The 14,718-nt window shown below is 37.0% G+C and overlaps 1 protein-coding gene across 4 annotated transcripts in view; it reads left to right on the top strand.

Annotated features, from left to right (window-relative positions):
* Window positions 1-14,718, top strand: part of CKAP5 (cytoskeleton associated protein 5) — a 111,439-nt gene that overhangs the window by 62,218 nt on the left and 34,503 nt on the right. For all 4 annotated transcript variants that reach the window (XM_058306263.1, XM_058306264.1, XM_058306265.1 and 1 more), the window contains exons 16-23: window positions 1,866-1,958; window positions 5,930-6,115; window positions 8,670-8,764; window positions 11,305-11,362; window positions 11,452-11,577; window positions 12,185-12,324; window positions 12,477-12,651; window positions 13,886-13,999. In XM_058306263.1, coding sequence (XP_058162246.1) covers window positions 1,866-1,958; window positions 5,930-6,115; window positions 8,670-8,764; window positions 11,305-11,362; window positions 11,452-11,577; window positions 12,185-12,324; window positions 12,477-12,651; window positions 13,886-13,999 — 987 coding nt within the window. The remainder of the gene's footprint in view (window positions 1-1,865; window positions 1,959-5,929; window positions 6,116-8,669; window positions 8,765-11,304; window positions 11,363-11,451; window positions 11,578-12,184; window positions 12,325-12,476; window positions 12,652-13,885; window positions 14,000-14,718) is intronic.

Below are 14,718 nucleotides of genomic sequence, written 5' to 3' on the forward strand. Positions count from 1 at the left end.
ATCTGTGTTCTATGACTTTTTTTTTTTTTTAAAGATTTATTTATTTATTTAATTTCCCCCCCTCCCCTGGTTGTCTGTTCTTGGTGTCTATTTGCTGCGTCTTGTTTCTTTGTCCGCTTCTGTTGTCGTCAGCGGCATGGGAAGTGTGGGCGGCGCCATTCCTGGGCAGGCTGCACTTTCTTTTCACGCTGGGCGGCATTCCTCACGGGCGCACTCCTTGCGCGTGGGGCTCCCCCACGCGGGGGACACCCTTGCGTGGCACGGCACTCCTTGCGTGCATCAGCACTGCGCATGGCCAGCTCCACACGGGTCAAGGATGCCCGGGGTTTGAACCGCGGACCTCCCATATGGTAGACGGACGCCCTAACCGCTGGGCCAAAGTCCGTTTCCCTGACTTTTTTTTTTAAAGATTTATTTCTCTCCCCTTCCGCATGTGCCTGCTCTCTGTGTCCATTCACTGTGTGTTCTGTGTCCACTTGTATTCTTGTCAGGGGCACCTGGAATTGGTGTCTCTTTTTGTTGCGTCATCTTGCTGTATCAGCTCTGTGTGTGTGGCGCCACTTCTGGCAGGCTGCACTCTTTTTTTTTTTAAGATTTTAATATTTTTTTATTTCTCTCCCTCTCCCCCCAGTTGTGTGCTCTGTGTCCATTTGCTGTGTATTCTTCTGTGACCGCTTCTACCCTTAGCAGCAGCACCAGGAATCTGTGTTTCTTTTTGTTGTGTCAGCTCTCCATGTGTGCGGTGCCGTTCCTGGGCAGGCTGCACTTTCTTTTGTGCTTGGCGGCTCTCCTTACAGGGCGCACTCCTTGCACGTGGGGCTCCCCTACACAGGGGGCACCCCTGCGTGGCACGGCACTCCTTGCGCGTGTCAGCATTGTGCATGGACCAGCTCCACACAGGTCAAGGAGACCCGGGGTTTGAACTGTGGATCTCCCATGTGGTAGGCAGATGCCCTATCCATTGCGCCAAGTCCGCTTACCCCCAGTCTGGGCACTTTTCGCGCTTGGTGGCTCTCCTTGGGGAGTGCACTCCCTGTGTATGGGGCTCCCCTACGCAGGGGACATACATGCGTGGCACGGGCACTCCTTGCACGCAGCAGCACTGCACGTGGGCCAGCCCATCACACCAGTTCTATGACTTTTTAATCTCATAACTTAATACTTAACATTAGTTTCTTATTCTGAATTATAAGACTTAGATAAATTTCAAAATTATGGTATTTGTTCATTAAACTTACTAGATAAATAGCTCTCTTTTTAAACCACTCCTTGTCCATTTCTTTGTTTACCCTTTTGTTACATGATTCCCTGGTATGAGAAACTCCTTTAGAAAATCCAGCGTTGCAAAGGGACACAGAAGCTTATTTCTAATAATATTTCTTAGTTCTAATTAAGAGAAGGAAAAACTGAAGGAGCACTGGACTTGAGGCAGGAGACCTGGCTTATCATCTTCTGTCTGCTCCTTTTCTAGTTTAGACCTAGGTTTGTGTATCTTTGCAACTTAGTATTTAAGCCCTTCTAACCTACCCTACTTAACTATGTTTTAGAAAAATCAAATAAGACAAAGTATGTATAAGCAGTTTCTACCACATACTAAGCTAATAAAACCTGTTCCTATTACATTCCTTATAAGAAATTGTGATTTCCTCAATTATAAAAAGAAAATGTTCCAATGGTAATTTAACAGCCATATATCTAACTCTAAAGCATTATTATAGAAACTGTTTAAGTTTGTCCAAAATCCTTCTCAATACCATTCCCCTCCCTTCTTTAGAGGTAACTACTTACTTGATTTTGGAATTAACTCTTTTCTTGAAATTAATCTTTAATCCTGTAACTGTCTCACTCTCCTGTTTTATTTCAAGGCTGTTGAACTAATGGACCGAACTGAAATGCCATGCCAGGCGTTAGTGAGGATGCTGGCCAAGAAACCTGGATGGAAAGAAACTAATTTTCAGGTATTTTTTAATTGGAGATTTAATTTGTTTTTAAAAACAAGTAATTTTTTTTTCTATTTTCTTATAAAGTAATAGAAAGATATGGTTTTTGGTATTGATATTTAGTATGCCTTTAAAAACAAAAAACCGTCAACCAATGTGTTATCTTTTTAAATGAACTGTAGACTTTGTGCATTTCAATTAAACATGGAACTATAACTTTGTGTAGTTAAGAATTTATGTATATTTATATTTTGTTTTCTCTTCATTATTTAGGCCTAGAAACCCTCTAAATTTTTATGTATTCAAGAGATAAACAATGTGAAAGTTTTTTTTTTTCATTTGGGTAAAAAATAAAAGTAGTATTTAATCTGCCAGTGAAAATTTACCACAATCAGCATGTAGCATCATTAACTGTGATAATAAAGCTAAAATGTAGTAATACAAATTTATTAGTCTAAAAAGTATTTGTAAAGGGAGTTGAAGGAAAGTTGATACAGAAGAGGAAAAAGTAGTTTCCTTCTCTCTTGTAGATATACATAGACTTCATGAAAGGGTGTTGGTTTTTATTACATGCTTTTTTTTTTTGCATCTATTAAGATGATTGTGAGGGTTTTTTCCCTTTATTCCATTAGTAGAATATGTTACATTAATTAATTTTCAAATATCAAACTAACCTTGCATTCCTAAGATAAATCTCCCTTTGTGGTATGTAATTCTCTTCATTTTGTCAGTGGTTTCAGTTTGCTAGTCTTTTGTTGAGAATTTGTGTGACTTGTTCATAAGGGATATTGATCTGTAGTTTTCTTCAGGTATCATTGTTTGACTTTGGTAATAGGGTAATACTGGCCCCATGGAATGAATCCTTCCTACTTTATTTTTTTGAAGACTTTGTGAAGTATTAGTGTTAATTTTCTTTTTAAATGTTTTAAAATTCCTTAAAGCAGTGAAAGCATCTGGTCCTAGACTTTGTTTTGTGGGGAGTTTTTTTAATACTAATTTAATCACTTTATTTGTTATAGGTCTTTTCAAATTTCCTATTTCTTTTCAACTCAGTTTTGGTACTTTGTGTCTCCCTGGAAATTTGTCCTTTTCATTTAGGTTATCTAATTTCTAGATATTCAGTTACTCATAGTAGTCCCTTACAGTTTTTTTAATTTAATATCCTCTCTTTTATTGCAATTTTAGAAATCTAAGTCCTCCATCTTTTTTCTTGGTACATCTATATGAAGTTTGCCAATATTTTTTATCCTTTTAAAAAAACAACTTTTGGTTTTGTTCTTTTTCTCTATTTTTCTATTCACTATTTAATTTACTTGTACTCTTTATTATTTCCTTTCTTCTGCTATTTAGGTTTAGTTCACTCTAGTGTAGAAGATTGGGATATTGATTGAGATTCTTCTTTGTTGATCTTCTAGCTAGTTTCTTCTATTATTGAAAGTATTGAAATTTCCCAACTGTTGTTGTTAAATTGCCTATTTTTGCCATCAATTCTCACAGTTTTTGCTTCATGTATTTTGGACTCTGCTGTTAGGTGCACATAAGTTTATAATTGATGGATAGACCTTTTTTAATCATTGCAGAAAGGCTTTCTTTGTCCCTAATATCAATTTTTGTCTTAAACCCTACTCAATCTATATTAGTATAGCCATTCTAGCTCATTTTTGGTTATAATTTGCATTGTGTATTTTTTTTCCATACTTTTACTTTTAACCTGTTTGTGTCTTTGAATCTAAAATGTGTCCCTTGGCAGAAAGTATATCGTTATATCATGGTTTACTGCCAGTCCTTTTAATTGAAGTGTCTAATACATTTATATCTAATGCAATTACTGGTAAATTAGAGTTTGTCTGTCATTTTGCTATTTTTCTATATATCTTATATCTTGTTTGTTCCTCCATAACTCCATTGTCTTCTTTTGTGTTAAATAGGTACTTTCTAGTGTGTCATTTTTATTCCTTTGTCATTTACTACAAATGTTTTTGTTTTCTTACTGAGGATTCCAATTAACATCTTATAACAATCAAATTTAAATTAATATAGCTTAATTTCAATGGTATACAACAATGTTGTTCCAACATAACTCATTTTTTGTCCCTTTTTTGCTATGATTGTCAAACAAATTACATCTTTATACATTATAAGCCCATCAGCAGAGTTTTATAATTATTGCTTTATGCAGTTTTCTTTTAACTCAGATAGGAGAAAAAAAGAATTAGAAACACAACTACCTTTACCAGTATACTTTGTTTTTGTGTGGATTCAAATTATTGCTTAGGCCCTCCACGTTTTTCCTGGGCATGTGCACAGTGCTCACATGTGTATGGCCTTCTAGAATCTCAGGAATATATTGGAGATTTTCATAATCCCCTCTAGAAATCTCATTCCTCAGATCTTCTTTAAGTTTTTTGCCAAGCTCTTGTTTGTCCCAACTGGTATTATATCCTTAGGCAACTGTAATATTAAACATTTGTTGCAGATTGTGTTTGACAAACACATTGCCGATGGGTTTTTTCTACCTACACTAGCTCAGTCAAGTCAAGTAGCAAGAAGTCTTGCAAATGAGGCTTTTCTGGGTGCTGCCAAACAAATAAAACAGTGCCAGTGCTCTGGGGTTGATACCTTGTGAGGAACTCCACATCTAGTCTGTCCCACTCCAGTGACTGCACAGCTGCAGATTTTCATAGCTACCATGTTTGTGAGGCTCTTGGTTTTCAAAGCTGCTGGGAAAGGGATGGGAATGGGAATAGGCAAGTTTAATCACCACAAAGCTCACTGCTTTCTAACAAAGATTTGGCAGTTTTTCTATAAATGCTGCTGTTATTGTTGCAGTCGTTTGGTTAATTTCTAGAGTTCTGAAAAAAAAATTGATTTTGACTATTTTTGCCCCAGTTCTCATTGCTTTTATGCAGGAGAGGATTTTTTTGTTTTGTTTTTTTTCTCTCCCCAATCACGTTGTCTGCTCTGTGTTTCCACTCGCTTGTGTTCTTCTGCGTTCGCTTGCTCCCTCGGTGGCACCGGGAAACTGTGTCTCTCTTTTGTTGCATCATCTTGCCACATCAGCTCTCCGTGTGTGCGGCACCACTCCTGGGCGCGCTGTGCTTTTTTCACACAGGGTGGCTGTCCTTGCAGGTCGCACTCCTTGCATGTGGGGCACCCCCGTGTGGGGTCATCCCTGCGTTGACATGGCACTCCTTTTGCATGGCAGCTCTCCGCGTGGGCCAGCTTACCACATGGGTCAGGAGGCCCTGGGTATTGAACCCTGGACCCTCACATATGGTAGGTGGATGCTCTATCAGCTGAGCCACATCCGATTCCCATGCAGGAGAGGATTTTTGTAGTTACTTGCTTCACCATTCCAGAACTCTGTCCCAGGATAATTATATTTTGAAAGAGGATACTTATTATCTAAATGAATCTGTAGTTGATGGAATTTATAGTAGCTTAACAAAGTAAAGATATTCAGAGCACCAAGAAATATTTATTGGCAAAGAGGCCTTAAGTCCACCTTCATACTGACGTCTTTAAAGTTTTACAACTTCTTCCATTTAAAAACCACAAGTCCTCTGAACTATCCCATGTTCTGTTGTGTGTAGGTGCCTGAAGATTGTAGTTTTTTCATCGAGTTGGTATGATCATTTATTATGTATGTCAGGATGTGTATTGAGTACCAAATGCAAATGATCATTGGAGGAAAATATTGAAATCACATTTTTTAATTCATAAACTTCCCGTATGATAACATTGCTTATTAATATTTTGAAGTACTATTGAATGGTTTGGTATTTTTCTCTCTTCACTGTCAATTATAGCTACTTTAGTTGGTCATTGATAATTAAAGAATAAAAATCTTTCCTCTTTGTTTAAAATTCTGATTTCAGTTTGGTTGTGTTCACAGCTGCACCTAACTATGTTACATCTTCAGGCTGCTATAAAAATAAGTAGATGTCTTTGGCTTACTCATAATTTTATGATGCTTATTCCTTATTCAGGTGATGCAAATGAAGCTCCATGTAGTAGCTGTGATTGCCCAGAAAGGAAACTTTTCGAAAACTTCAGCTCAAATTGTATTAGATGGCCTTGTAGACAAGATTGGAGATGTGAAATGTGGGAGCAATGCAAAAGAAGCTATGACAGCATTAGCTGAAGCTTGTATGTTGCCATGGACAGCTGAACAGGTTAGTGATGCAGACCTTTCTTTCCCTAAGTGTCCTTATTTTGCTCCCAAATTTATGGTTTCAGTCTTATTGATTAAACTTTAGTTTTTATCTTTAGGAGTCAAACCCTTTTGATTAAGTGTTTTTTTAATCAATTTTATTGAAATATATTCGTAAACCATACAGTCCCTCTAATGTGTACAATCAGTGGCAATTGGTATAATTGCAGAGTGGTGCATTCATCACTGCAAACAATATTAGAGCATGTTCATTACTCCAGAAAGAAAAATCCCATCCCCCTTAGTAGTCACTTATCAATCCCTCTATCTTTCCCCTGCCATACATAACCACTAATTATTTCCTTCTCTATAAATTTATTCTTATTTACATTTTGTATAGATGAAGTCAAGCAATATGCAGTACTTTGTGTCTAGTTTCTTTCACTTAGCATATGTCTTTTTTTTACTCATTGATAAAAGAATATTAATATGTTACTATACCCTACAGTCCATAGTTTGCTTTGGTTGTATTTTTACCCAAACATCACCCTTTTATTAACATCTTGTAATTATTACCGTTTGTTAGTTCTATTTCATAGGTAAACATTTTTACATATGCACTATTAACCCTACTCATTTTCCACACAAGGGGTTCACTGTGCTATACAGTCTCATGTTTAGTTTTTTAACTTTCCTTCTAGTGATATACATGACCTTAGAATTTCTCTTTCAACCACTATATGCCCAAATATTAACGCTGTTAATTGTAACACTATAATGTGCTTTGAACATTTTTATCCATTTACAAACAAGCTTTTTACCAGTGCTGCACAGATTAACCCTTTCCATTCTCTGCCCTCATTCTATCTTCTGGTGACCTATATTCTAGCTACTAACTCCATGAGTTTGCTCATTATATTTAGTTCATAATAGCACATTCATATAGTATTTGTCCTTTTGTGTCTGGCTTACTTCACTCACCACAATGTTCTCCAGATTCATCCATGTTGTAATATGCTTCACAACTTCATTTTTTCCTACAGCTGCATAATGTTCCATCATATGTATATATCACAATTTGTTTATCTATTCTTGGGTTGATGGACACCTGGGTTGTTTACGTCTTTTGAAAAATTATAAATAATGCCGCTATGAACATTGGTGTGCAGATATCTGTTTGGGTTCCTGTTCTCAGTTCTTCTGGGTATATATCAGTAGTGGTATTGCCAAGTCACATGGCAGTTACATATTTAACTTCCTTAGGAACCACCAAATGGTCTTCCACAGCAGCTGTACCATTCTACATTCCCACAATGAATAAGCATTTTCTCCACATCCTCTCCAACACTTGTAGTTTTATTTTTTTAATAGTGGCCATTTTAAGAGGGTCATTATAGTTTTGATTTGCATTTCCCTAATAGCTTAGTGATGTCAAACATCTTTCATGGTTTTGGGTTTTTCTGTTTTACTATTTATATTTCCTCTTTGAAAAAATGTCTATTCAAGATATTTTAATCTTTTGCCCATTTTTAATAAGGTTTGCTTTTTTTTTTTTTTTTTTTTTTAAGATTTATTTATTTAATCCCCCCCCTACCCTGGTTGTCTGTTCTCTGTGTCTATTTGCTGCGTCTTGATTCTTTGTCCGCTTCTGTTGTCGTCAGCGGCACGGGAAGTGTGGGCAGCGCCATTCCTGGGCAGGCTGCACTTTCTTTCGCGCTGGGCGGCTCTCCTTACGGGTGCACTCCTTGCGCGTGGGGCTCCCCTACGCGGGGGACACCCCTGCGTGTTGCGGCACTCCTTGCATGCATCAACACTGCGTGTGGGCCAGCTCCACACGGGTCAAGGAGGCCCGGGGTTTGAACCGCGGACCCCTCATGTGGTAGACGGACGCCCTAACCACTGGGCCAAGTCCGTTTCCCAAGGTTTGCTTTTTATTGTTGATCTCTTTATATATCATGGATATTAAACCCTTGTTGGATATATGATTTCCAAATATTTTCCCCCACTGAGTTGGCTGCCTTTTTACCCTTTTGACAAAGTACTTTGAGGTACAAAAGTGATTTAATTTTGAGGAGGTCCCATTTATCTATTATTTTCTTTCATTTTTCATGCTTTGGGTATGAAGTCTAAGAACCCACCTCCTAACATCGTATCTTGAAGGCATTTTCCTACATTATCTTCTAGGAGTTTTATCATCCTGGCTTTTATTTTTATGTCTTTGATCCATTTTTGATAATGCAGTTTTATTTTTCCCTTTAATAATAAACTATTGCCTGGTAATTAAAATTTACCTTAATCAAGAATATTCTATAAAAAAGAGTAATTTTCTCTTAAAACAAATAACATAGTTCACCAATGAAAAGGTGTAAACAGTCAGTATCCTCTTAATTCTATTGTCATTTACCTCATTTTCTTATATATGTTAAATATTTGATTCCTAAGCCATTTTTAGCATTTTTTTTAGCATAAAAAAAATCATGCTTTAACTCCACATTTGCCTTATTGTTAGGCTTTATTTCAATGAGAAATACAAGAGAAAGCATAAATCTATTTTTTTGTTTTCCCCCCTCTTGCAGGTTATGTCAATGGCTTTCTCACAGAAGAATCCCAAGAATCAATCAGAAACTCTGAATTGGCTATCAAATGCAATAAAAGAATTTGGATTTTCTGGGTAAGTCACAGAGAAATCAAACAGAAAATAACTGTTTCGGCAGCCTCTAATTGGTAATTATATTTATCATAACTATCTCTACTTGTATTTTGAGAAACCAGAGTTAAATTGTCTAATTTATATAAAACGAGTACCTTAGATCACAAAGTAGTATCTGGACCTCTGTTCCAGCATTTGATATCTACTTATAGAATTCTATAAACTATTTTTTCTGAAATATTAATAAGTGTCCAACAGAAAAGCCAGTTCCAAAGATTTCTAGCCAGATACATTTGGAAATTACTATATATCTTCAAGTTTGTTTAGAGACCCTATAGTACATATTGGTAAATTAAAGGATCTGAAAGGTCCTGAAATAAAGAAATTCATTTGACTTTCTTTAACCACTCTTTCCCAAAGTTATTTTCATATAGAACACATTTGTTTCTTTTTATTTAAGGAAATTTTATAGAGATTACTTTATCCAAGGCACTTTTCCAGGGAATTTACAAATTATTAATTTAATCCTTATAACAACCATGTGTGGTTTTATTATTACCCCTGTCTTATAGGTGAGGAAACTAAAAAATACAGAAAGTTTATGTATTCTGCCCCAAGTCACACTGGGAAGTGGCAAAGCAAAGATTTGAATCCAGGCATATTGTTTCCAAGAGAGAATTCTCTTAACCAGTACACTATGTTGCCTTTTCATGTGCCATGCTGTTTTTCACAGCGCCTCTTAATTTCTTGCAAAACAGTATTCTGAATTCTAGCAATTGAAGAAACACTACTCTAGGAGCTATTATTTAAGTAATGGAAGAAATTGTTTGTTCTGGCAGTATCTCTGGTGTTTTCCCATAGTTGATGTTATTGATATAGTCCCTTCTTAATTTTACAGTATTTGATGTTAACTAATCTTGTAACAATATAAAAGCCAAGTAAATATTTTCTTCTGTTTTATTCATCCATGATCTTTCATTTGTTCATTCATTTAATAGCTACTTCTTGAGCACTTAAAATGATTGTCTTTTGTTCTGGGCCCTGGGAATAAATCATGGAAAAAATTAAATTCCTGCCTTTGTGGAATTTATATTTGAGTAAGGAGAGGAAGATAGTAAACAGAAATCTATCAGAAGGTATAGGAACAATAGAATAAAAATAAAGCAAAAGCAGTGGCTGGGTAGTGTCATCCTGGAGTGGTTAGTGTGGTGTTATTTTCTGTAGGTTCATCAGAGTCCTTACCCAAAAAAAATGACTTTGAGCAGAGACCTGTAGAACATAAAGGAATGAGCCATGAAAATCTTGGAAAAGAGCATTCTAGACCAAGAAAACAGCAAGTGCAAAAGCCTTAAGGTTCCTACCTACATATATTATGTGTTCAAAATAGCAAGGAAGCCAATATAACTGGAGTGGAATGAGTAGCGGGATAGGGAGTGGTAGGAGATGAGACTGGAGAAAGAACAGGGTACTGGGTCTGTAGGGCTTCATAAATTTTAAGATGAGAAACCATTAGAGAGTTTTGAACAAAAGAATAACAGGATCTTTTTGTCTACCATCACAGAGAACAGATAGTGGCAATCAAGGGCAGAAACAGGGAGACTAGGCTATTGGAATAATCCTGTTGAGATTATAGTATTTTAGACATAGATTTGCAGAGGTGGAGGTAATAGGACTTGAGATGTATTTTGGAAGTGGAGCTGAACAAGATATTGAATATAAAAGAAAAGAGAGGAGTCAAGAATGACTGAGGAGTCAGGGTGGCCTGAGCAATTGGAAAATGATGTGGCTTTACTGCAGTAGGACAGACTATGAGAAAAACTGGATTTAGGGTTTGGAGCGGACAGTCAGGAGTTTGGTTTTTGACGTGTTAGGCGTAGGATGTCTACTAGATTTTAAAAAATTGGGATGTCACAAAGCCAGTTGGATATATGAATCTGGAGTTCAGGAAGTGTCTAAACTGTATTTATGAATAATCAGCATATTAGATGGTATTTAAAGTTCACTTTAGGGAAACGGCTTGGCCCAGTGGTTAGGGCGTCCGTCTACCACATGGAAGGTCTGCGGTACAAACCCCGGGCCTCCTTGACCTGTGTGAAGCTGGCCCACACACAGCACTGATGTGCACAAGGAGTGCCGTGCCACACAGGGTTGTCCCCGCATAGGGGAGCCCCACGTGCAAGGAGTACGCCCCATAAGGAGAGCCGCCCAGTGCGAAAGAAAGTGCAGCCTGCCCAAGAATGGTGCCACCACACAGAGAGCTGACACAACAAGATGACGCAACAAAAAGAAACACAGATTCCCATGCCGCTGACAACAACAGAAGCGGACAAAGAAGAAGATGCAGCATATAGACACAGAGAACAGACAACTGGGGCGGGGTGTGGGGCGGAAGGGGAGAGAAATAAATAAATAAATCCTTAAAAAAATAAAGTTCACTTTAAAGTGAGTGTATAAAGAGAATTGATGAAAGCCAGGGCTTCCATAAGTAGCCAGTCCTAGACTTTTGAGTATTTTGAAGATTTCATTTGTTTGTTGTAAATTCTAAATGATATTTCTTCTAGGTTGAACGTCAAAGCTTTCATTAGCAATGTGAAGACAGCTCTTGCTGCAACAAACCCAGTGAGTATATGCCAGCATATGTAGCAGCATTATAGCCATTTTTATGGTTCTTTTCTGACTTGGAAAGTTCTTTTTGTTTTGTCTGGCAGGCTGTGAGGACTTCTGCTATCACCCTGCTTGGTGTGATGTATCTGTATGTTGGTCCCTCTTTGCGAATGTTCTTTGAAGATGAGAAGCCTGCCCTCCTGTCCCAAATAGATGCAGAATTTGAAAAGGTAAGATTTTCACAAATGATGTAATTTATTGGTGGACTCAAGAATACTCATATTAATTGGTTAAATTTAAACTTCTTGCCTTTTGGAATAAAGAATATGTATGCATTTTTTTGATGTGCATAAAGTACCTCTGGAAGAGTTCATAAGAAATTGATGACTTTGATTGCCTATAAGTAAGAGACCTGGGTTGGATGGGAAATTTTCCTCTTTATATCCTTTTGTTCCTTTGGAATTTCAAACATTGTGAACATATTACTATTCCAAAAGTACATTAAGAAAACTTTTTTTTAATTTAAAAAACCTGACCCTCCTTGAATAAACATTGTACCTGATATTGCTGCTAAGTGTTCACAGGCTTGGTTTATTGTCTTGCGTATGCAAGTCGAAAGACAACTTCATGATTGAGAAATCAGATTCTAGTATTTGTATGAAAATACTTTTTGCTATGTAATTGCAATATTCGAACCTAGGTAGGAATAAAATGTCAACTATATAGTTAAGTATCATGAATAAATTTGGAAATTTGACAAAGGCGCTTGTCTCTTTGTTTATTTCCACATCCTTCATTAGGTTCATTACCTTCACTCATTTGTTTGCTTGTGTGTAGATGCAAGGACAAAGCCCACCTGCTCCAACTAGAGGCATTTCCAAGCACACCACAAGTGGTACAGATGAAGGAGAAGAAGGAGATGAGCCGGACGAAGGGGGCAATGATGTTGTTGACCTTTTGCCAAGGACAGAAATCAGGTAGGTTTCGATCTGTGTAATGGTTTCTTTGATACATTGAACTGAATTTTTAATTTGTTTTCTCTTGGAACTCAGACAAGGGTACTCTTTTTCTATGACATCATAATTTTTTTAGAGATATGGAATTAAGGATTCTGTCTTCTGTTTTTCAGTGATAAAATCACTTCAGAGTTGGTATCTAAGATTGGTGACAAGAATTGGAAGATCCGGAAAGAAGGCTTAGATGAAGTAGCAGGCATTATCAATGAAGCAAAATTTATCCAACCTAATATAGGTGAACTTCCAACTGCCTTGAAAGGTCGGCTCAATGATTCAAATAAAATCTTGGTATGTAGAGCATATGCCTGTTTTTTTTCTTTTTTCTTTTTTTAAGGAGAATTAACTTTAAGACTCTCTTTTTTATTTATCTATCTATCTATTTATTTTATCCTCCTCTTCTTGTCGCTTACTTGCTGTCTGCTCTCTGTGTTCATTTGCTGCATGTTCTGTGTCTGCTTGTCTCCCTTTGTTGCGTCATCTTGCTGCGCCAGCTCTCCACGGGCACAGGCCAGTTTGCCTTCACAAGGAGGCCCTGAGTTTGCTTCCCTCTTTTTTTTCTAGAGGTCCTGTTCAGTTCAGCTTTCACTGACAAAAAAATTAGTATGCACTTTATTTGCTTTGAAGTAGAAAGAGCATCCTTTAATTTCTTAAGTGTGCCTGAAGCTATGTTTGTGGAAAACAGATTTATTAATAAAAATTCTCAGAAAGTGGATTTGGCTCAATGGATAGAGCATTCGCCTACCACATGGGAGGTCCATGGTTCATACCCAGGGCCTCCTCGACCCGTGTAGAAATGGCCCACGTGCAGTGCTGATGCGCTCAAGGAGTACCACGCCACACAGGGTGTTCCCCTTATAGGGGAGCCCCATGCACAAGGAGTGCACCCCGCAAGGAGAGCCGCCCAGCGTGAAAGAAAGTGCAGCCTGCTCAGGAATGGCGTCGCACACACGGAAAGTCGACGCAGCAAGATGACACAACAAAAAAGAGCCACAGATTCCCAGTGCTTCTGACAAGAATAGAAGCGGACACAGAACACAAAGCAAATGGACACAGAACAGACAACTGGGGTGGGGGAAGGGGAGAGAAATAAATAAAAATAAATCTTTAAAAAAAGAAGAAATTTTTCATGAATCTCAATTTGCTTTTTATAGGAATCCAATATTAAATATCTTTATATATAACCTTTTAGAATACCCATAAATATCCTTAATTTCTAGTTTTTGAATTTGGATTTTGAGACAGGGTTTTCTTAAACTGTTTTACCTTACCATAAAAGTATGAAGTAGTGTAATCACTGGTCTAAAATTCTAGTAATACAGTCTTATGATAAAAAGAAGAGTCCATGGCCTAAAAATTACTAAGCTGATTAATAACATCATTACATCATAACAAATTGATTTCCCTATCTCTTTTTGTAGACCAGAAACTTCCTACTGTATTAACTGCATAGCAGCAAACTTACAGAACTTTGAGCATGGCTTACTCGTAGTTTGATTATGAAGTGTTGGTTCTTCCCATTCAGGTACAACAGACATTGACTATCCTTCAGCAATTGGCAGTAGCCATGGGCCCAAACATCAAGCAATATGTGAAGAACTTGGGTATCCCTGTCATCACAGTCCTTGGAGACAGCAAGGTAAACTTAACTCTTCACCATAGCTCCATTCTGGAATAGGTCAGCCAGCCACATTCTTGGTCTAAAAATAATTATCTTTAAAGAAGAAAATTTAGGGGTAAAATAAACATTTTTATCTCCCATGCAGTATTAAGGTAACCAGATATATCACATACTAGCTTTGTGACCCTTAGAGAAGTTACACTCTCTACAACTCAATTTATCTGTGAAATGTAATTCTTGTATAACTAGAGTCTGTATGTAAAGTATGTTGTATCATGCTTATCTTATATAATATACATGCAATAAATGGTTGCTATTTTGTTTATGACATCATTGTAAATAGTATTGGTATAAATAGCACTCCTAACCATGAATTTTGCAATCATGCTTTTTTTTTGTAGGTTTTTCATACACTACTAGGGTAGGATGTTCTTGTAGTTCAGTAACACCTTTGTAGTTTCGGTCCTAGAATTAGTGTTATTTAAAGTTGCAGGCCTTTTATATTTAGCCCTAGATTGAATGTTTGAATTGCTTTTTTGTAATTATTTTAATTTGAGGAATTGGTCTATTTTAATATTTTTTGTGTCAATAGAGCCATCCATTCTATGAATACGACCTAATATAAAAACATAATTTAAATTGTCAAATTGTTAGCAATTTCAGTCTTAACCAGAATGAGGTCTCTGATGTGTAGAACTGCATACTTTTTGAGATAGTCATGAGCATATGAGCCCCCA

The sequence above is a fragment of the Dasypus novemcinctus genome, chromosome 10 (genome assembly GCF_030445035.2).
Source record: "Dasypus novemcinctus isolate mDasNov1 chromosome 10, mDasNov1.1.hap2, whole genome shotgun sequence".
In the NCBI taxonomy this organism is placed as follows: Eukaryota; Metazoa; Chordata; class Mammalia; order Cingulata; family Dasypodidae; genus Dasypus; species Dasypus novemcinctus.